Source organism: Triturus cristatus, chromosome 5_2 (assembly GCF_964204655.1).
Source record: "Triturus cristatus chromosome 5_2, aTriCri1.1, whole genome shotgun sequence".
In the NCBI taxonomy this organism is placed as follows: Eukaryota; Metazoa; Chordata; class Amphibia; order Caudata; family Salamandridae; genus Triturus; species Triturus cristatus.
Window position 1 is genome coordinate 875,163,599 of NC_140588.1, and position 24,055 is coordinate 875,187,653.

Here is a 24,055-nt window from a genome sequence, read left to right on the forward strand (position 1 = left end):
CGCCCACGAGATTTTTTGGGCCGCTCACGGTCATCAAAGATTTGCTAGCCGTCTGCATGCTTCCGTGTGATTTTCCGGTCACCAACACGTCATTCGGGCGCACCAGCGACTTCCGGCAGATGTTTTCTGCTGTATGCAATCCTGAACGCGCGGGACTTACCCCAGCTGCAATCTGGGGAAGATTCTCTCTTCGAGAAGTATCAAAATCTTCCCAAACTGATGAGTTGGAGTTAAAAACCTCCTCGAATTGACAATTAACAGTGGTTTTTTTGTGCGACAAGTCTTTCTTTTCAACTGGAAGGAAGTGCCCCAGAGTCTCCAACTTCCTGCTACTGTCCAGCAGACTCCTCCCAGTGTTTTGTCCATCTCTGGTCACTTTTCATTTGGATTTGGATCTGGAAGGATCACTCTTTGTGTCTGCTGCATATCCCATTGGTTTTAAGGACTTTTGTAATTGAGATTTCACAAGTAAGTTGAACAAGCATTGGCATAGCCAATAAGTCTCGCCTTTGGGACCTTATAAGTGTTTAGCCATGCAACAGTTGATTTGTTGCACCAAGGATATTGTGCTGGATAACTAAACACTTATAAGGTCCCAAAGGCGAGACCTATTGGCTATGCCAATGCTTGTTTTTATGTTGCGTCTAAAATTAGCTGGTGACGTTGAAGGGCTGAGGTGAGTGATATTTGGAGTTGCGTCTCTAGAGCCGATGCTCGGCTTCCGCCCCCCAGCTGCCGCCTCGCTGCTGGCAAGTAATAGGCTGGTGCTTTATTGCCCTCCTGTGTAGCGTTCCACTAAATTTAATTCAAAACTGTATCATATAATTTATATTCCAAATGAATCAATACTCGTAACGCAGCCATCGTTCACCGGAAATGTGACAAGGCCCCAATATGAAAGAGTGAAGGTCGCAGTTTGAGTTTCCCCCAGGGTCAGAAAGTGGTGGGGGGAGGGGGCTGCCCTGGGCAGACCTTTGCTTTGCATCTGAGGTGAGACACGGTTAATTTGCTCTCAAAATGCATCCTAGATTGGTGACCGGATTTGCAAACCTCAAAGGGGGTCCGGTTTGACAGACTATGGCACGGAATGACAACAATCCTCACCGATGTTGAAGGGCTATTTAATAAAGTTGAGCTTTCATGGGTGTGTTACACAAACTTCACTCTTAAACCTAACCGGAAGTAACAAAAGTGCCATGCTTGTAACATTCACAAAGATAAAATAAATGTACGTTTGGCATTCTTTTTCATCACGGACAGTCAATTACGGATGAGTCTGTAGAATTTGCACGTGACAGCAGTTATCAGTGTTCCTTTTTTATAATCCTCTTTATTTAAATCCTGTTGGCAACTTTCCATAAGGCGAAAGAGCACTGAAACATTTGGAAATGTCACGCAAAACAGAAAAAAGGTCAAAAGCGTACAGTGCCTCTCCGAGGTTGTCACATTTTGTGAATCATCATATAACCTATGCTGAGGAGGTGGTTTTGAAATACCTAATGAGATGTACAAATAGATTCGCTGTTCTGTAAAATTAAAATAATGTTCAGTTGACTGCTTTTAGAGTGCGATTATACACTAACAAGAAGATACTTGTAAACTGCTTAACACTTTGGGTTAACCACACGTCTGAAAAAGTGTATTAAACATTGTTTTCTGCCCAGTGTGTTTGCAGGGAAGAGAGGGTGGGAGGGACCTGACGGGGAATTGTGAGGAGGGAAGAGGCCAAGGGTGAAAAATACACGGAGAGAGACCAGTGGAAAGGCAGTGATACACAGCAATACAGAAACCGGGGAGGGGAGAGGCATGAAGCGTGGGAGAGGCGGGTGAACTGTGAGGAGGACAAATAGGAAATAGAGAGCACCGGGGCATTAGGGAGTGACAGACACCGAGGAGTGAGTAGGGGCAGGGAGAACACAGAAGGAAAGGGGCGGGGGAAGTGGGGGGTGGAAAGGGGGAGATGGAAGCCTCGGCGCCCCTCGAGCATAGGAAGTAGAGCCGAGAGGAGTGTGGGCAGAGAGGAGGGGCTGGGGAGAGAAAGGGTACAGTGAGGTGAGAGGAAGGGGGGGAGCAAGAGATTGGGAGGAAGGATGCCGAGGGAGGCGGGGCTGGCAGACTGAAGCCAAAAGGAGTGAGGAGCAGAGTGGGGGCCTAGACATGCGTGAAAGTTAATTGAGGTGTGCGCGCGTGACGGCAAATGGCAAAAAGCAGGCTGGCGAGTGGTGTGGGATGTGCGGGCACCATGACGAGAGAGGAAAGCCAGATGGCGCCTCTGCTCATCATTGTGCGCGTAACTGCACGCTCTATGCCAGCCAAAAGCGTGTGGTTGGACTTTTAAAAGCCCACACACTAAATGTCTCGCCGGGCAGTTCATGAGCTGGCTCAGGCGAGACCTAAAAATAAATGAAAAATGGAGGGCAAGGGGAATGGGAGGGAGGTAGAAGAAACAGTACCTGATAAAAGCGGATGCCCACTAATAGAAATTAGTCTGCAGTTTAGCGGTGCTCCTGAGCAACAAAACAGAAGTGATGTATCAGGTTGTGAACCAATTAGCAGGCTGTAAAGAAGGTCAATGCTGGAATCAACCAATGGTAAGCAGCAGGTGGGATTACAGTCCATATAGTGAATATAAAATTTCTTGCACACAGCGCATACATGCTGATGTACGACCTAAAAAACGAGGAGAAACAAAATAGTATTCCTCCTGGTTGCGCTACTCCTACTCCTTCCATGGGGAAGCATAGGATTCTGACACATTCACAGCTTTACAAAACTTTGTAAATCTGGGAATGTCTCAGGTTCAATGGATGTTGTGTGGGAGCATCCTAAGCAACACCCATGCAATTCCCCTGTCACTCAGAACAATGCGTGAAAAGTGCCCATATTTGCAAGGCCACGAAAAGTCACGCAGGGTGACTTTATGTGGCCTTGTAAATATAGGCAGGCCCATTGCACCTCCAGTGCATCAAAAAATGTGACGCATCCCCAGCGCAATGGGCTTGTACATGATGCCCTTGGAGTGGAGTCCGACATACGACGGCAATGGTGAAAGTAAATAAATAAATATCTGCCACCGTATGTCGGACTACACTACCCCCTCACCCAGCCCCGCTTCACCGCCCCACAGCGTTACCTCTGCGAGCCGCCACTGGACCTTTATCTCTCAAGGTTATTGTTTTTTAACTTTTAGAAGCAGCCTAAAACAATGCCCTGAGAAAGAACAGATCTCCTTGATCAAAATTATAATCTCTGTCGGCAGTAAATCTTTATTGGGATATTAATGACAGAATTGTAATCTTAATGTCTTTGGGGGGTCGGGCAATACGTATTTTGAGGGCAATATGGAAAAAAAAATCTATTGTACTGATCATTTCTTGATAATTCATTACTTCTGCGATATCAAACAATACTAAATGATATGCCAAACTATAACAGGGTCACCAACAATTGAAATATGTCTTGCCCGGGACCCCAAACATAGTTAAGAAGACACAGAGTAGAAAGACTGAGTGGGGCAGTGGCCGACAGAGGGAGAGAGGTTTAGTGAGAGAGAAATACAATAGGCTGAGGTCAAATAGAGAGAAAGTTCACTTTCAGAGCGGGCCACTTGGAGGGTGGGGGCCCTGGGCAATTGCCCACTTTGCCCATGCGTTAAAACGTCTCTAATGACTGTGTAATAGTGTATCTAATGTCAACATTAACACCACATGCCAGTAGGTATGACTTGATTTCTCCATCAAGCCATCCCAGAGTGTCAAATAAGTTTTAGCGCCACATTTTGTGTCTCAGGCTGAGTGCCCAGCATCCTGGTCATTAGGAAGTCATGAGGTTTCCCTTTTGGTAATGCTAGGCGATCACTTCTTTTTCGAGGATTTACAAGGAAACCCTTTTATACTAGCTAAAAATTCGAGATTTAATATATGTTTATTTGCTGTCTGACAAAATGCCCTGCTACAATATTTTTCACAGGTTTTTTTGATCCTATGTAAAGTTTATTTTTATATCGATTCACATAGTGCTCAAAGCTGTGTGCAGACAGAGATAGAATTTCAAAAACGTGCATCCTGTCAATCACTCCCATATATTCCCAAAATGTGCTGCTTAATCGCAATAAGTGCAGAAAGCCCTCTCATGGTATCAGGCGTTGTTCTGAATTGTTGATGACGTGTATAATGTTACAGAACAGAAAAGCTGACCGAGAACCTTGACAGTAATATTCAGTTGTTAGTTTTAGGAAATTTTGCTCAAAATCCCGTTTTTAAATCCTTACTGAAATATTGTGAGAGTGGTTGCTGGCGTATAGTATACCCAAGAAATAATTGGATATATTGGGCGAGAACACAAGTTATAACAGAAATATATGGCTCATTTTAGAAGTCTGCAGTTTATGAAACTCATCATGATTTTCTCCATCTCTGGTCTGTAATCTTTCTCAGCACCTAGTGCTGGAATTCGGTTAATGTGACCTACTACATGAAATATATTTTGATATTAAAGTGATTAAGTCTTGACCTTTCCACCTCATGGACAACTAGACGTGCTCTTCATGTTGCTGCACTTTATTTAACCTCGGTTATAATTTCCTTAGGTACTCTGATGACAACCTGTGCAGAAGAAGTTCCCAGCTTCTTTTCAGAGTATAATTATACTGGTCTGTGCGTGAAATGTGATGTGTGAATGCGTCGACCAACAAGTGCATATAATTATGTTCTTGAAGATAACACCATTGTCAAGAATGCCTGTGGGGTTAGTGCTCGGAATGTGGAGTTTCCAATGTTATGTTACTTGTTGTATAGCAATGACAACAAGCGCCGGCCGTGAAAGTGATCACGGCCGCGATCAAACATCAAAGCGGCCGCGAAAATGAAAGTATTCGGAGAAGCATGGCGCGCGCGCCCGCGCACATGCACTGTGGGTCTAGGCTGGCCTGGTAGCACTTTTTGGAGCCCTCTCAATAAGTCTCGAAGAGCATCGCTTACGCGATAGCTCAGGCGAGACCTAAAAACTGGTGTTTGTTTGATTGGTGCCATGCACCTGGATTTATTTGTACTGTTAATGGATTTTTAAAATGTATTGTTATGGGTGGGCTGTTGTTTTAGTAGGGGCCTAGTGATCACTGATTTATTTGCATATTTTTCTTCTTTTGTAAAGGAAAAATATTTCACAGTTTATTTAATTTTCTACATGGCTTTAATACATTTGCAATATTGATTGAATTCGCTATGTGGCCTCGTCTGCCAATTGGCCTTTTACCTAGCAGGCCCAGCACTAGTTATGGGTGCATGAAACAACTGTTTCTGAGGTGTTTACAGCATATAGGCCATGGATGGATTTGAATTGAAATACAGAATGTGCTTTTTGTGGTATTTCATGTTTTTTTCATGCAAATAGTGTATAGGACAAGGCCTGGGCTAATTTTCCGTTCCGCTCGCGGAAATTGCGATAATTTGACATTTTCGCGTTCTGCGGAGAGCGCGGAAATGTCAAAATTTCTGCATTCCGCAGCTTAGCAACAATTTGTTTCTTGCTCGCGCTGTAAAATAATAAATTCTCGCGCGCGCGCGATCGCCTTACCTGAATCCCCGCGTTCACCGACAAGTTTTCCCGATCCGGTCGCGTTCTCCACGAGATGTTGGATTGTTGGTAGCCATTTGCGCTGTCTCGCGACAGTTCGCGCCCGCAGTAATGTCATTGGTCGCGCGATCACGTCTTTCTTCTCGCGATCATGCACCGCGAGAAGAGTGAAAACAAGATGGCAGCGCCCGCGAGCAACTGCATGGGTAAGTTGGCGAGCCGCGACCACGCATAAAATACCGCGAATGGGCGGGAAAAAAACTTCCGCATCTTCGCGATATTTCCGCGTGTTTGCGGAGATTTTCCACATTTTCGCGATAATTTGCGAAAGTCACTTTCGCAAATTCCGCCCACCCCTATATAGGACTAGTTAAGGAATGCCTTTGAAGGACGTGTGTTGTTGTAAATATTTTTTTTAGCCCAATAGATTTAGTTTTTGGCATTGCTGAATTAATGATGTTTTCTCTGTTTTACCATGCCTCCTTTGTCTGGCCAGTGTGTGTGTTTGCCAGACGCCACCATTTGCCTTTGTTCCAGATGTCATGTGACCATCGGCCAGTGGTCATTTCGTATAGTCAGTGGACAGTCCCTAGGCCTGCATGTGCTGTTTGTTTAACAGGTCTCCTGCCTCTTGTTGTTGTGACTTGTGAGGGACCATGTGGCTGATGGCCATTTTGTGTAGGCAGCCAGTGTGCTTTTGCCATAGGCCTGCATGCATTCTTTGTTCCAGGCCTCAAGCTTCTTGTTGTGACCATGTGGCAGGTGGCCATTTTGTGTATCCAGCCAGTGTACTTTTGCCATAGGCCTGCATGCATTCTGTGTTCTAGGCCACCAGCTTCTTGTTGTGACCATGTGGCTGGCGTTATTTTGTTTATCCAGCAAGTGTGCTTTTGCCTTAGGCCAGCATGCGTTCTTTTTCTAGGCCTCCTGCTTCTTGTTGTGACCATATGGGTGGCTGCCATTTTGTGGATCCACCAGTGTCCTTTCTCTATAGGCCTGCATATCTTCTCTATGTTCCCAATGAATGCCTTCCTGCTCAGTGTTGCTGTTGATGACAATGTGGCACTAGATGGCAGCCATTTTGTCCTTCCAATTAAATTCGGCCCTTTGCCATAGGCTGCATGGATGAGATAGAAGTTTATTATTAACTTTTTATTATATTTTTGAGGATAACTTCACTTATGTTAAAAAAAAAATCTTCATTTTTTCAATTAATTTGTAAATTATATTTTTTTATAGTTTGTCAATTTGTTTCACATTCATTGTATAATTTAAAAAAAAACATTTTGTTCATACCATTTCCCACTATATCTGGCATCAATGAACCCTATGTATAGGTGCACAACAGCATTAATTGTCTAGGTATTATTCCTTCCATTGTCATTTGTCAGCTGCGCCTCCCTGAGTGCCACCTCACACATGAATGATGTCACATGATGCACATAAAGCAAACAGTGTCATCTTTATGTTGCTGTCTTTTTATTCTCTCTTATTCTTCCTGAGTGGTCAGTCAGTCAGTCACAATGAACGTTTATGCTGGTGTGGATTTCCTTTTTATGAATAGATATACACTGTATTGTTAATCAAGGGAGTAACCAGCGAACACACTAAATTATATTGTGTTTGTTTGTACTACTAATGAAACAGCAACAATGCCACGTTCCACTGATGTCCTTCTTGCTTCTTTTCTTATATGTGCAAGACAAGACAACATCACCCACAGTACTGTCAGAAAGAAGACCTGTGCAACGCGTGAGAGACCCACACATCATACAGCTCTTCAACTTGTGAAGCTAAGTGCCACTGCTAACTCACAGCTTCAAGATGGCCCCAAAGAAAGGTGCTAAAACTGCCACCACGAAAGTGGCCAGTGAGAAAAAGAAGGAGCTTACCACCACCACTATTGGTATGCCGCCCCAGATGTTTTTTGGAGAAAAAAAACTGTGCCTGCCCCACCGGCCTCCGGGGAGCAAACTGGGAGCAGCACCTCCAAATCAGTGGACCCACCCCAATCTAGGCCCAAGCCCATTACTGTCACAGAGGCAGCCAATCTAATCACGGGAACGCCGACGAGCAGTGATGTTGACATTGACTTATCTCTATCGCAAAGTAGTACCCAATCATTGCAGGAAACCCAGAGAAGTGGACAACTACAAGAACAGCCAAAACCGCCAATAGTAGTTCCTCCCGAAGAAGGAGCAGTTCAAGAGTTTGAGCTTCACGCTGAGGAAGTAGAGCAATCTACTTCATAAGATCCATTGTCTTCCAGATCTCCAGTTAGAAAAATGAGGGTTAGTGGTGCATCATCTTCTTCTTCAAGCCGACCAGGCAGCGACTTACATCTACAACCACCTCAGTAGAAGTAGGAACACCAGAGAGTCAAATGTCAAAATGCCTACCTACTGCCACCAGTTCATCCCACCAGCATCAGAAAGTTGAGTTCCCCAGTTTGGGACTTCTTTTCAGTTAGCCAGAAGGAGGCGAGCACTGCCATATGCTCTCTTTGAAAGCAAGTGTTGGTCAGGGTAAGCTTGGTACAAACTGTGGTACCGGGGGGCAAACAACCAGTTTGGGAAAGCATCATACGATACATTGGCAGGCGCACCTTAGTGGCCAAAAAACTGCAAGTGTTGTTGGTGAAGGGGGTGAAAGCCAGCTGAGCAGGGAATCCAAATCTGATCTGATCATGGTGGAAGGTGAAGAAGAGAAACACATCTTCAATACGCAAAGCAGCCCCCTCCCCAGCAGTGCAGTAGTATCGCCCACATCAGCAACATCACAATGGCACAAGTCTCAGGTCGAGACACCAATGCAACTGAGGAGTGACTGCCCCACTGAAAAGCACATTGAGCCTACCATCACCTGCTCTCAAGAAGACACCTGCATCATTGGCATCAGGAAAGAAAAAAATTCAGGCTACTATTCCTGCATGAACGCAACCACCCAAAGGCACGTTTGTACAATGCGTAGCTCACAAAAATATAAGCTCTGGACCTCCTCCCTTTTTCTTTTGTTGAAGGGGTGAGTTTTCTTGAATTTGTGGCAGCCCCAAATGAAAGGTTCCCAGCCAGATTTGCTATTCCAGTGCTACATCATGATGTACTTGAATTGCTTGGACAAGCTTTGCAGCAGAGTGCTGTTCACAGTAACCACCTGACAACAGACATGTGTACCAGTTGCAGAGTGACTGATTACATGTGCATCATTGCACACTGGTTCTCTTTTATGGGGGCAAGAGAAAAAATATCTGCAGGTGTTGACACTGCTGAGATTTTTAATGCTGCTCGCAAGCATGCAACAGTAACGATGTTCGCAATGGAGAAATCCCATACAGCTGCAAATATTTTGAAAGACTTTAACAACAAGGTCTTTGAATGGCTGTGACCAAGAGGGTTTAAGATTGTATTTTTTGCCACGGACAATGGCTGTAATATAGTTAAGGCCATGGATGATGGTGGTTATTTTAGGGTCCTGTGTTTGGCGCACTGCATCAACATCATTGTTCATGACTTTCTCAAAAAAGAAGACCAAGTACCCACTTACTGTCCACCTGCAGAAGACTCTGCACTCATTTCACCCATTCATCCAGGAGCAGAAGCACCGCCAGTCTCCTCTGACCAATCACAACGCTGCAATGCAGCGTTGTGATGGGTAAGCACCCAAGCGCCCCTGACCAATCACAACACTGCAATGCAGCGTTGTGATTGGTCTGAGTGTCGTGGTTCGACGCTCAGCCAGGGAATGGGGGCCTGGGCATGTTCTCCATGCAGGCTGTAATGCAGCCTGCGTGGCAAACAGGGAAAGTGTGCATGACGGTTTCACAGGTCCCAGAGCACCAGCCAAACAGTCATGTGCACTTAGGAGTGTGCAAACCACTCCCAACCTGCCCTGCTCTGAGATTAGTTATTATCATTTTATGTGTCCTAAATTTGCACAGCTTAAAAGCAGTGAGGAAATGCTTCTCCGCCATAGCAGAGGAGCCGCCACTGCTCCTGTCACCACAGTTCCTTAGATGCCATGAGACAAATCGCTTGGGCTCTCCTTTCACACCAGGAGTCTACAGAACCAGAGATATGCCCTGCATTCTCTCCTCACCCCAGTGTGTACAGCGACAACCCGCACCTTCACAGTCCCTTAATGCCGATGCACTGCATGTAGTGCCAGAACATAGTGCCTCTTTCTTTTTGCCACAAACCATATGGACCAGAAAAGAAAACAGTTCTCATGCTTACTCAGTGCCCATAGTGGCAAAAAACTCCCCTTTTCCTACTTGGTCGAGGACCTTTCTTTCCCCTTCACTGAACTGCCTGATGATTGGTCCTGTACCATAGTGCCCACCAGAAATGCCACATCTCCCCTGTTCACACGTCACCCCAGTGCCTGGAGTGTTGAAACACGCCCTTTCTCTAGCACACTTTCCAAGTCCCTATGATTTACATTCTAGGGGTGGTCCTCTAGTACGGTACTGAGTTATATCATCATTGTCACATGGCGGTTCTGTTACCGCACTCAGAAATGTTCCAACCTCGGTGTGGTAATTACTGGAACCCTGCTCCTCAAAGAATCCTGTCTGTCTGTGTGTAGCGTACCTCTGGGTTCTATATCTCAGCCCTTTGTGAAGGTTATTTTTAATTGGAGTATCTGGCACACTAACTGAGTTTCCCTTGGCCTGTGCTGCTCTCTGTATAAATTCTAAACACAAACAGGATCTAGCTGTAATTTTTAACCCAATTCTTTTTGGAATCAAGGACAAGAAATGTAATTCATCTTGACCTGTGAATTTATTCACATAACATTCATTATCATTCTAACACAATAGATTTTCAACATGTTGTAAAAGGGGAACACTTAAACATTTTAGAAATACATGATTTGCCCCTCAGCCCTAGACAAGACTGCTCGGAACTGAGCCATGACACAAATTAAGGAAAAAAAATCATTATAAATGAGAAACCAAGTGTGTGTGTGCTTTAAAGAAACATATCAGTGCATTAAAGAATGCCAGTCAATACATTTTGACATTGAACAGAGATAACCTTCACTGTCATTCTCTCTAATGTGAACCTCTATTTCCTAATGTCTGTTGGGGGTTCCAAAGCTGATTTGTTATAGTGGGATCAGTAAAAGTTCATTGAGATTGCCCACTGGCCAGATGATGCAATTTAAAGGCACTCCCCAAGCGTATCCATCAACGTGTTTCAAACCTCATGGGGTTCTCCTCAAACCCTGACTGGCTAGGATCTGGTGTCTCCTGAACTTGCATGCTGTTGTGAAATTAATTCAATTGTCCTTCAGGCGCACAGCTTCAAAATTCATTTGACTGCTACTCAGCTTTTATTTGCAGTTTGTTAAGAAAGAATGTGGCAGCAATCCTGGCTCTCACCGGAGTACAGACAAGCTGCGTGCCTGAAGGTTAGAAATTACAGCTAGATCCTGTTTGTGTTTGGAATTATCAGTGGCCCAATCTAGCGTATTAGGGGCCCAACCCCTTGGTACATTGCTCTCTGTATGTAAGTATGTATACCCAAGAGATACCTACCCAGGCCTTGAAATCTTGGCTGGCATCATTTGAACTCCTCCTGGAAAGAAAGGAAAAATCTTGAAGTTTATGGATGTTTGCAACCATGAATGAGCTTGTCACACCAAGACTCTTCCGCCCGCGATGACCGTCAAGGTAAAGTTCTGGTGAACCGAACTCTTCGCCTATATAGCGACGTCAGGCAATGCAGGATCTGCACTTCGCGCTATAGCAATGACAGCCACTGTGACCATCAACACAATGCTCAAGCAAAACTTGACTGGCTCTTCGCACTACAGCAATGACAACCCATGTCACCCAGCCTGCTCTTCGTGCTACAGCGATGGTCATCCGAGATGCTCTCCCTTTTTTCGCGGCCTCCTCCACCGTCAACAGAACTCTTTGCACCAGACTTGAGAAGGTACATTTTTGGGGGAGCGGCCCCTTAGGCAAGGGTCGCTCCCCCTATGGGGCTAATAATTCTGGCTTTGTCTGCCCCCCTGGGGGGCAGATTTAGCATAATTATAAAAATAAACGGCACACTGGACCACCAGGGAGAATTGAGTGAGGAGTGGGCCCTTGGGCAAGGGTCACTCCCCTTTGGGGGCTATGTTTTTGGCTGTCTGCCCCCATGGGGGGCAGATTTTGCCATTCTTTAATCTCGGGCCCACTAGGCCACCAGGGAGTTATTTGTGGAGAGTGACCCCTTGGGCAAGGGTCGCTCTCTTTTAGGGGCAATATTTGTGGCTGTGTCTGCCCCCCCCAAGGGGCCATATCGTTAAGTTTTTTTAAAATTAGGCCGACTAGACCACCAGGGATTTGTTTGTGGGGAGTGGCCCCTTGGGTAAGGGTGGCTCCCCTTTGGCGAGCATTAATTTGGCAGTTTCTGCCTCCCTGGGTGGGCAGATCGGCTGATTACTTTTTTTGTATGGCCACTAGGCCACCAGGGATTTATTTGTGGGGTGTTGCCCCTTGGGCAAGGGTCGCTCCCCCTTGTGGGCATTGTTTGTGGCTGTCTGCCCCCATGGGCAGGGGCCGATTTTGCTATTTTTTTAATATTGGGCCCACTAGACCACCAGGGATTTATTTGTGGAGAGTGACCCCTTGGTCAAGGGTCACTCTCCTTTGGGGGCAATGTTTGTGGCTGTGTCTGGTGGGCAGATCTCGCCATGTTTTTTTAAAATTGGGCCCACTAGACCACCAGGGATTTGTTTGTGGGGACTGGCCCCTTGGGCAAGGGTTTCTCCCCTTTGCGGAGCATTAATTTGCCCGTTTCTGCCACCCTGAGGGGCAGATCGGCTGATTTGATTTTTTGTATGGCCACTAGGCCACCAGGATTTTATTTTATGTTGGGGAGCGGCCCCTTGGACAATGGTCGCTCCCCTTTATGGGAGGATGATTGTGGCCATTTCTGCCCTCCTTGGGTGGAAGAATAGCAGTATGTTTTTAGGACCATCAGAAGCCACTAGACACCAGTTTTTGTTTTTTTTTGTGTTGGGGAGTGGCCTCAAGGGCAAGGGTTGCTCACCTTTTACGCGGGTGAATATTTTATTTATACTCTTAGGCCCACCTACCCCTTAGCTTGGCTGGTGGATTTTGTAGATTGTGTGTGGACTGGTGCATTTTTTGCATATGTGATTGTAATGTTTTTTTCTCCTTTTTATTCTAGTGTAAAGCTTTTGATTCATGTTTGCGGTTTCGACAGTGGTTGTTCTGCAGTTTTGCGTAGATGCATTTTTTTTTTGTTGTATTTACTCCAAATGAGTATTATTGTCATGTATGAATGAATTTTTTCATGGTGTCATAATGGCAGCATATTTAGTTAGTGTTTTGAGCATGAAATTATTTGCGATGTGTTTTGCATTGTCTTATGTGTAATTTTCTTTTCTTTTTTTCCAATTTTCCTTATTAGATTTCAATCATACAATACAATGGACGCATTTATGCACAAGCAGTCGGTTCAACATCAATAGTGTAAATCCGCAGACTCCCATGGTATTAGCCTACAACAATGTAATACAATAAGGCACAAGGCAGTAAGTCATAGAAACCAATGTAAAATTGACATCACATTAGGACAGTACAGGGGACTTCAGATATCAAGCATTGTTGGTGGTTCGTTACACATTTGTGACCCATGTATGCTATGTTTCCGTAGTTATGATAGGTTGCAAACGCATGCACATATGGCATGTCTGGGCATGCCAGGATGAAGTACATATGCTTAGGGATAGTGCCATCATCACTTGCAAGAGAAGCATATACATGATAATGGTGCGCTCTCTCGTGACCCTTTAGTATACGGGCGCCTCAGCTTCAGGAGCCTGATTCTCGCGTGGGTGCGTCAAAAGGTAGCATGTCAGGGGACTCCAAATATCTCTGGACCTGGAGGTTCTAGGCAACAGTTCCGCATAAGTGGTGAGTTGTTCCTGACAAAAAACTAAATCATTGAGCCAGGTCTTGAATTTGAGTGCCCTTCTCCTGCCCCAGCGGCAAGCCACCCGCCTCTTGGCCATGAGCAGTACAAGGGCTACATATTTACGATGTGCTGCCTGTATTGGTTTGATGTAACACAACAGGGCCAGCAGCGGCGTAGGTTGAATGTGGGCGCCTATCATCAGTTTCAAGGCTGCAAAGACCTGACTCCAGTAGCCATGCACACCTGGAAACTACCAGGCCAAATGCAGAAAGTCAGCTCCCGGTGCCTGGCATCTTTCGCATCTGTCTGAGTCCCATAGTTTGTATCTGTGCATCCGGGCTGGGGTGTAATACAACCGATGGAGGAACTTATAGTGTCTTATACGTAGTCTGCTGCTGGCCGAAACCTGTTCAGTCTGCAAGCAGCAGTATTCCCATTGTTCATCTGTCAAGTCAAAGCCCATCTCCTCACTCCATCGTGCGCGTGAGAGTGTAGTCGGTTCCACTCTTTGTGTATGCACTGTATGGTATATCATGAAGACGAGGCGGTTCGCCGCCCTGTTTTTTAGAATCAATTGTAGTGGAGCAAGCGCTGGGGGGTCAGCCGGAAACTCCGGGGTTAGAAAGCGGACTCCTTGTCTGAGTCGTATATATAAAAAGACATCAAGTGGAGTTTGTTGTATTCCCTGGAAGACATGCTCTGCTGTGCGGAATTGGCCCTTGTGGTAAAGGTCCCCCCAGGTTTTAATGTGAGTTAGTTCCCGGAATTTATGGAATATTGTCTCTTGGAGAAGGGGCATTTGAGGATGATACGTGAGAGGCAGCAGTGAAGAGTAAAGCAGGGGGCGTCCAGCATACGACCTATGCGTTGCCACGCTGTGATTGTACATGTAACAGTGGGTGATGTCTTCTCCCTAGCGCCAGGTATATCGTATAATTCGCCGTCTATAGGAATGGGGTCTGCAAGCCAGTGCTCCGCCGCTACTTGCGGCATATATCGTGGCTGATGCACCCAGTAGTACGCGTAGTGGGCCTGCGCACTTATGTAATATAATTCAAAGTTTGGTATATCAAACCCTCCTTGTGAATGAGGCTTAGTAAGAATATTGCACTGCAGCCTAGGCTGTCTGTCCCCCCCCCACACCAGACGTATCAACTCTGACTTGAGTGCTTTAAAGAAATATCCCCCTGGATGGAATGGTATGTTTAAAAAGAGATAGTGTAGTTGGGGGAGTATCACCATTTTTATCAGGGACGCTCGCCCCGCCATTGAGAGGGGTAGTGTGATCCAACGGGCAACATAGTCTGTGATGCGAGTCAGCGCTGTGCCGTAATTAAGGCGCATCAGCTCATCTCTACCTCTGGTAAAACGAATGCCCAGATGTCGCAAATCCTCATCACACCACTCTAAGGGGTAATCCAGCGAGAAGCGAGTGGTCGCAGTCGTCAGAGGAAAGACACTAGACTTTCCCCAGTTAATTTGGATTCCCGATAGCTTCCCAAAGACAATGAACTCTCTGAGGAGCGGATTAAATTTTGCTGTGGGTCTCGAATATATAGGGTTATATCGTCGGCATATAAAGATATAAATATCTGCCTCATGTTGCACCGGAGGGCCTTATCATTATGGTGCTGCTGCAGCTTCGCCGCCAATGGCTCAATCGCAAGCGCAAAAAGTAAGGGGGATAGGGGGCATCCCTGTCGGGTGCCTCTGATGATCGGGAATGCCGGAGATAAACGCCCGTTTATTAATACCTTCACAACTGGTAAGTGGTATAGTAGCTGGATCCAGGATAGAAAAAGGGGTGGGAAACCCATTCGTAACACCACCCCGAAAATATAGTCCCACTCAATTGAATCAAAAGCCTTAGTGGCATCTAAAAAAACAGCCGCCAGGGGTAGCTGAGGGGAATCGTTATTTAATATGGTAAAGAGGGTTCTTAAATTATGGGAGGTAGCTCTCCCGGGTACAAAACCCGATTGGTCGGGGAGAACTAGATTTTCCATTAATAAGCTAAGACGGTTGGCAATAAGCTTGGCTAGTATTTTTGCATCGCAATTAAGGAGGGATAGTGGCCTATAGGAATCGCACTGACGGGGTGATTTCCCAGGCTTCAAGATCAAAATGATGAGAGCCTCCCTCATAGATGGCGGAAGGCGGCCAGTGTCCAGCGAATCTTCGTACACCTCACGCAGTATAGGGGCCATCTGGTCGATATATGTTTTGTAGAATTCCATAGGAATGCCATCCATACCGGTAGCCTTCCCCGATTGCAAGTGCATGATGGCCTCCCTAACCTCATCTAACTCGAACGGGGCGCATAAAAACTCCCGCTGCCTATCACTCAGCCATCCCAATGCCACATCCTTCAAATAACCCTCTAAATCCAAACCATCTTTCCTGCTCGTGGTGTAGAGTTGGGCATAATGACTTGTAAAAGCATTGAGTATATTTGTGGTGTCTCGGTAAACCATTTTGTCTGCCCCGTCGAGCTCTAATACATAATTGGAATAGTGTGGCTTTCTAATCCTGTCTGCCAATGCCTTGCCTGGTCTTCCTCCCTCCCCATAGCGACGAGCTACCCAGTATTTACCCGAATTGTGTTTCTCTCTGTGCCGTGTCCATGTAATCTGTGAGGGTCTCTCGGAATTTAACCTGAGTGGGACCGTCCGGTTCCACAGCCAGTTTTTCTTCCAATGCTTTAAGCTCTGTTTCTAGTTTGCGTAATGTATTAGTGATGTCCACTGGAACCCTTCGATATGCAAAACCCCCGTAGCGTAACCTTGAATGTCTCCCAAGTGATCTCAACACTATCTACCGAGTCCTTATTTCGTATAAAAAAATCATTTACCTCTTCCCCCAGTTCTGCCTGGAATACCGTGTCTAATAGGATAGGCGCCTGCAGTCTCCAACTGCTGTGTGGAGGGCAGTCTGTAGAGGACAGTGTGAGTTTGACAGGTGCATGGTCTGAGTAGGTTCTGGCCAAATGCTGTACCTTAAATATAGCTGGCCCCAGCCCTCGGGACAGAAACCAGTCATCCCATCGCACCCATGATGCCACTTGCGCAGTGTAATGCGTTCCCTCCAGCTTGTGGGGATCGGTGTGCCTCCAGACATCTATCAGTTGATAAGCAGTCAGCGTGTCTTGCAGAACAGCACGTGCTTTAGTGTAGTGATGTGGTGCGGGGTGGGACCTGTCAATGGTTGGGTTACACGTGACATTGAAGTCTCCTTCCCAGATTATGTGATTGGAGCCTAAGTCTAAAATCTTAGCCCATAGTGAGGTGTAAAATTCTGGAGCGTCCACATTTGGCCCATAACAGCAGGCCAAGGTGACTGACTCAGATCCCAGTCTCCCCCATTCCAGACAATACCTTCCTAGCGAGGCTGAAAGGAGTCTGTTTTTTTATGAGTTTGGCCGTTCCCCTTGCATAGGAGGCATCAATGTTCCACCCATCCGCATGCAAAACTATTGGTATTCTGAGGATTAAAATGTGTTTCCTGCAACATAGCTATGTGTACTTGATGCCTGTCTAAATAGGCCAATATGTGTCGCTTTTTCCGTGGGTCCCCTAGTCCCCTGATGTTCCACGTGATAATATTCATTTGCTCGGGATCTCTGTCAGCCATGGACCTGTATGTTTTCCAATAACGGACCTTGTGCCTTTAGGGTGTATTCCAACTCATGGATGCGTGCATAATATAGAGTGATACTTCGCGCCGATTGCACAGAAACTAAAACGTGCGCCATATATACTGGACTGTTAAAGAAACCATTGTGCTTTGTTAAAGACATGTGCAAACTTAAACATTCCCCTCCTGTCCCCACCCCCACCCACTGAAGCAGCCCCAGCTTGCCAGAAGTGTTCGCCCACCCTCCCTCCCTTGCCCCTAACAAAATCGAAAAAAGCCAAACCTACACCGCAAATTGTATGTAGTTAACAGTAACGGGGGAATGCCCATTGGGGGGAACCTCTAGGTGCCAGCACAGGTACACCTCGCCCATAGAGTCCATGGCAGATGGAATGGCTGGGCTCTGGGTGGCAGAGGGTGCCTGACGTGCCATTAGAAAGAGCTCAGATTGGCCTACCAGCTGAAACAGATCATGTGTCCCGTAAGGAAGTCCCAGCCGTCAGGCGACCGTCCCATCTCGTCCCATCCCTCAGGTAACGATGAGTATCAGCATAGCGTTCATTATGAGTCATCCTCCGCTCCCACCGAAGAGGATTGCTGGGACGATGCAAATGACCCATTGTCGCAACCTGTATGTTTCAATTGTTTCAGGAACTCATCCACTTGCTGTGGTTTAGTGAAAAAACGTTGTTTACCCTGGTGAGTGACTCTGAGGCGTGCAGGGTATAGTAGCGCATAATCAATGTTGGCCAATCGCAGCTTGTTTTTAACTTCTGTGAATTTGCGCCTCACTTCTTCAACTGTAGGAGTAAAATCCGGATATATGGAGAACGTATTGCCATAATAGGATAGTTTTTGTTTGCTTCTCGCTACACGGAGAGCAACGTCCCGATCCCTGTAGTTCAAAAGCCTCGCTATGATGGGGCGGGGTGTGCTGCCCGGTGACAGGAGCGGTCCCAAGTTACGGTGCGCACGTTCAAATGTAAACTGATTTGAGAATGATTCTGCACCTATCGATGACCTCAGTAGTTTCTCTACGTATTCCTCCATCTTTCCCGTATTGGTCGACTCAGGTATCCCGAGGACGCGAATATTATTGCGCCGACTGCGTGCTTCTAAATCCTCATTCTTCGCAGTGATGAGTTTCAGAAGTTTATCCATGTGGGCGATTTGTGTTGTGGCCTGGGATGTAGTGTCCTCATTATCCGAGATGCGGTGTTCTGCCTCTTTTATGCGGTCCTCATGCCCCTCCAGCTTATGTGCGATGGCGTCCATGCATGTTGACATCCTGTCCACCTTGTCCACGACAGTGGCGACGCCCTGTCGAATCTCTTGCAGCAGATTTTGCATGTCAGCAGGCTGTGCGACCGCACCTCCCTGGGCACTATCCCATGTGTCGATATCCTGGTCCTCTTGTAGGTTCCGGGTGCTCCGTTTCACCGCGTCAAAGTTTAATTTAGGTTGTCGGGTGTCTGGCTTGCCCATGATGGCCTGTATGGACGGCCTGACTTTGCGCTCACAGTGCTGTTGTGGGCACCTTATAAGTGAAGAAGACGATGTGCGCCGTATCTAGTGCTGTACGGGCGTACCTAAAGCAGTAGTGTGAGGGGTGTTCCCAGTGCCTAATTTGTAAAAAATGAAGTGCAGGTGCTCACATTTTTTGTAGGAGGCCACACCCACTCCCCGGCGCCGCCCACTTCATCCACTGACCCCTCCCACTTCCTTTATTGGCTCCACCCACACCCACAAGCCCCAACACATCACAGCCAGATCCTCACTTCTTGAGTTCCGCAAGGAGTTGAATACCTGGAACTTCATATAAGCACCTTCTGGTCATCCGTGCTCTGGTACTACACTTCAGAGTAACTTTGATGCCGGTCATGGGGGCACTACTTGCATATTGTGCTGAAAGTGTACCCTTTTTCTTTTGGTTAGTTGTATATGCATGATTTTTTGTAGAGACATTGGTCTGTCTGCTTCAACATGTGTTTTCAGTTAATAAGCCCATCAATATTGTGTGCTTGCATGCATCTGTGCTTCTACTATTCAAAAGTCCAACCTATTGGTTTTGTTAGTGCTTATTTTGCTTTGCTCGATACTAACAGAAGTCCAATTTCAAAGAGCAGTGAAACACTGTACAGAGAACACCTATTGTAGTTTTAGCTTCTCAAATACGAGGTATAAATAGAAATATATGTAGAACCTGTAGGAAAGGAATCGGGCTGTAATCAATTGTGGAAAATAAAATGATTTGCTTACAATTGCAGAATGTGTTGTGCATGAGACAGGATTAGAACAGAGCAGTGCTGGTAAGTGGCAGCAGAGGGTAAGAGGGAAATGGGAGGGGGTTTAATGGGGTGTTAAACAGCACCTGCAGAAAATACAAAATAGGATTTAAAGCAGCCTAATCTGAATCACTGAAATCAAGAGGGACTTTGTTGTGTGCAGGACATTTACTGAGTCAGCTATGAGAGCTCATTTTAAGATTGTTGGCTTGTGTCCCACGTCACCCATGGTAAAAGTCAGCCCAGATCAGGAACCAGATCTCCATTCCAACCCTTTGCTTGAGAGAGAGAGATGGAGGAAGACCAGTGAAGGTAGATTTTCCCAGCGTTTTCTCATTACTGTGAAAGTGCTTAAAGTGGACGCCACACAAAAGAAAAAAAAATGAATGTATTGCTTAACAGCTACACCTTATACTTTAACACTTACTCAGTGTCTTTGCGCTGAAAATAATCTCGGCACATCGACTAAGATCCACACATGGAGGCTGAGGCCAGAAAAATGCCAGACAACAAGCACACACACAAATGAAGCCTCCAGCGAGAACGGTGTAAATGAAAAACACGTTTTCGCCTCATTGGCCACCTCTAGCTCACAGGCCTCTCATAATTAGTTTGCGGTACACACCCACACCTTCAGGGCAGGTCCAAGAGGTACCCCCTCGATTTCCATACAGTCTTGCAGCAAGATTTATGAGCACCTGCGAAACCGTGTATTTAACTATATTGCTTTCCCATGCCCCTGAATTTTAAATAAACGTTTAATATTATTCAAACTGCAGCCTAACTCTTTTCCTTACTTGGTTACCATACTCCAAGGTATGCTCTGTAGCCATATGATGCCTCTTAATGGGAAAGTGACACCTCGTCACTTGAAATAACTTACTGCATTCACTAATGTCGCACTACATTTAAGCGTCGCATAACAGAGTGTCAGTTTCCACTTTGAAACAAATCTCGGCGTTTGCCGAGAACTCACAGAGCAAGGCAGCAGCAAAAATCACACCCGCCTCAATCACTTTGTGCCTCTTCCCTTTTCCCACCATTCAAAACATACCAACAACGAAGCAATAGTTTCCCCTCTCCTCTAGTAAACTCGGCCGGAACAAGCACAGTGTCCGAGAACATGTCTTGACCCCTTGCTTGGTTCAACTGCAAGTTAACTCGACTTCCGCTTCCGAGGCAGAGACAATATAGTGGGGTGTGAGAAACAGAAAACGGACCATAAAAACAGTGCAACGCTGTGGCCAACAAGCATTGGCAATCACAACCAGTGTCTTGGAGACATCGACCTGGCCCTGAGAAATAAGTGCCGATGCTAATCACCGGAATGCACCAGCACAAATTAAGCACTGGGTGTTCCACTTATGTCCACTCTCCGCGCGTTTGGGTTGCAGGCAGGCCGTTGCCCCTCTAAAGCGCCAGTTGTGAACCGGTCAGCACAAACAGTTCTGTGTGCTCTCAAGCATTTGCCCGCCCCCGAGCGAGATCAGGCCAGTCTAATGAACTCAAGGAGGGAGGTATACTGCTCTCGGCGAGGCCCTGCAGCGTAGCAACACTACCGAGCACCCGCACACCGGGAAGTCAAGTGTGGTGCTGGAGCGAGTTTCACAAATAAATCTTGCAAAGGACGGGGGAGCCCAGAGCGTTGTCTATATTATGGTACTGTGGCAGGAGTCCCTCACCTTCAAGCACGTCTGCATCCAAGCGCAGCTCCTCGAGCAGGCAGCAACAGCATGGGGAGAAGAATCTTGTTGCTCACCCAGCGTCACGCAGCATAAGATGGAGGTCGGCAGCCCCTGGTCACGGGATGGCGCCGGTTCAGGGATTTCAGACGCTCAGAAATAACTGGTAGAAAGGCACAGGTAGGCGGTTGAGTTGTGGTTCAATGCTTCGTCTCCCCGCCAGGACCATGCGACAACTGGTGATGAGGAGGGCTGCAATCAGGGATAGCGCCGCTAGAGAGGTGAACCGCGTTTCACACCATGGCCGCCAACTGTAGGAGAGCAGGTCAGGATGGTAGGGGTTATGTGCGCGCGGCTGCCAAGAAGTCCAGGGCAACAGCAGCGATGATCTCGCGCAGCACTCCACCCACCAGGTCCGATGCCGCCAAGTCTGGTGCAGCCCGGCCCGAATTGCAGTCTCCCAAGACAGAGTCCACACTTACGTGCAGAGAGCTGTTGCTGCAGGAGGTGTGTTAATCCGGCCTCTGACCCCTGGTCCCGTTGTCCGACTCGTGTCATTGGGCCTAGGCGCCTCGTGAGGGACCGCGTGCTCACGCAGTTACTGGAGCCGCTCCTGGGCTCCACGCTGCTTCGCCCGCTCCCGCGGCAGAATCTTGGCAATGTCGTAGCAGGAGCAGCAGGGACCCAATTCGGCCAATTTTCACAGCGGAGCCTCAGCAGGACAAGAGCTATGCCAGGCTTCAACTTAAACTGTCAGCGGGGCCTCCGAGCAGGATAAATTAAGGATTTGGTCGCCAGGCTGCAGGAGCCTCATGATAGTGCGGCCATCTTGCGTGTGCGCCACCTAGCGCCCCCCGTAATTTTCTTTTCTCTTTCTTTTTTAGTGGGATATTGTTGATCCATACTGTGTCTGTGCAGAGTAGATGGTGGTGAGTTTAGCTGCTTCTGGCAAGTGAGTGGTATCGTTTTGGAGTATATAGGTATTTCTGCTAAAGGTGCATTTTGTTTATTACTTATTTTACAAAGTGTTTATTGTTGTTGACTTGTTTGACAAGTTACCTTTATTAGTAAGCATTATGGCTAGCCGTAGAATGACTGCTCAGCAGGTGGTTGGTATGCTTCTTGAATCTTCCTCTGAGCAGGATTATGAGACTGACAGTGCGTCTGAGGGAGAGGAGGAAGGGGAAGATTCAGGCAGTGAGTTTTCCCTCCACATGGAATCATTGAATGATGAAGGTACTCTCAGTGCAGATGAAGCTACTCTTGGTGTGGATGAAGCTACTCTCAGTGCGGATGAAGTGCCTGTTTTAGAGGAGGATACTGCTGTGCCGATGGTGCAAGAGGCATCTGGATTGCAGTCCGAGGCTGCTAGGCTTCCTACTGGAAGCGCTGGACTCTGGGTTGATCCAAACATGGTGCAGCCGGTGTTGCCTGCCTTTAGTGGTGATGCAGGGTGTAGAGTGGATTGTGAACATTTTTTGCTTATACAGTTTTTTCAGTTGTTTATGGATGATATATTTTTGGGTGAGATTGTTGAGCAGACTAATTTGTATGCTGAACAGTTTTTGAGGGACAACACTGACAAACTTAGTCCCCACTCTAGAGCTACCCGGTGGACTCCCACAAATCTGGAAGAGATGAAGATGTTTTTGGGTTTGACTTTATTGATGGGTTTGATAAGAAAGCCGTCCATGGCTTCATATTGGTCTACCAGTCCCTTGATGGCAACGGCCATATTTCCTGCAGTTATGACTCGTGATCGGTATTTACTTTTGCTACGGATGCTGCATTTTGTTGATAATTCTTTGGCGTTGCCACAAGATCACCCTGACTGTGACCGTCTTTTTAAGATTCGGCCTGTTCTTGATCACTTTGTAGATCGATTTTCAGAGATCTATACTCCAGGGAAAGTAATATCTATTGATGAGTCTTTGGTCTTGTTTAAGGGCCGTTTGGTTTTTAGCCAGTACATCCCTAGCAAGAGGGCACGCTTTGGAATTAAGCTGTATATGTTGTCTGAGAGTAGAACAGGATATGTTTTTAATTTCCGTGTGTACACTGGTAGGGATTCCACTATTGACCCCCCTGGTTGTCCATCCACTTTTGGAGTTTCAGAGAAAATTGTGTGGGATCTTGCTAGAGGACTGTTTAACAGAGACCACCATTTGTACCTTGATAACTTCTACACTGCTGTGCAATTGCTTAAGGAATTGTTCAAAGTGGACACTTTTGCTTGTGGCACAATCCGCTCTAACCGTAAAGGTTATCCAAAAGAGCTTGTTTGCAAAACACTTCGGAGGGGACAGTGCAGTTCCTTGCGTAGTGATGAGCTACTAGCTGTGAAATTTGTGGACAGGAGGGATGTGTACATGCTGACTACCATCCATGACGAGAGTACTTCACCTGTGGCTGTTTGTGGTCAGATTGCTGAAGTGCGCAAACCTGTGTGCATTTTAGACTACAATAAGCACATGGGTGGTGTTGATAGAGTAGATCAGAGGTTGGAACCTTACACTGCTATTCGTAAAGCTTATGTTTGGTATAAGAAGTTGGCCATCCATCTCTTCAATTTAGCAACTTTCAATGCTTTTGTTGTGTTCAAGGAGTGTTCTCCTGCATCAAAGTTGACTTTTGTTCAGTTTCAGCAGTCTGTCATAGGCAGCCTTGTTGTTGTGGAACAGGCAAGTGTTCCTAGAGTTGGAGTGGTGGAGGATGTGGCTCGATTGAAAGATCGCCTCTTTCCTGATTACATTCCTCCCACATCCTCAAAAGTCTTTCCCACTAGGAGAGGTAGAGTCTGTTGGCGAAAAGGTGCGCGGAAGGAGACACGTATGTACTGCCCTGAGTGTCCTTCGAACCCTGGGCTGTGTGTGCCTGCTTGTTTTAGAGCGTACCACACGCAAAATAATTTTTGGGAGCATCCATGAGCGGTAAAGTGAACTGC

At 46.6% G+C, this 24,055-nt stretch overlaps 1 protein-coding gene across 2 annotated transcripts in view; it reads right to left on the reverse strand.

Annotated features, from left to right (window-relative positions):
* LOC146829351 (uncharacterized) overlaps nucleotides 1-20,561 on the reverse strand; it is a 134,442-nt gene extending 113,881 nt beyond the window's left edge. The window contains exons 1-2 of one of the 2 annotated variants that reach the window (XM_085606682.1): nucleotides 20,484-20,561; nucleotides 11,114-11,153 (exon numbers count right to left, since the gene is read on the reverse strand). In XM_085606682.1, the coding sequence (XP_085462808.1) occupies nucleotides 11,114-11,153; nucleotides 20,484-20,554 (111 nt within the window). In that variant the 5' untranslated portion in view covers nucleotides 20,555-20,561. The remainder of the gene's footprint in view (nucleotides 1-11,113; nucleotides 11,154-20,483) is intronic. The other variant, XR_014961966.1, reaches the window with a different exon arrangement.
* Nucleotides 20,562-24,055: the final 3,494 nt, after the last annotated feature.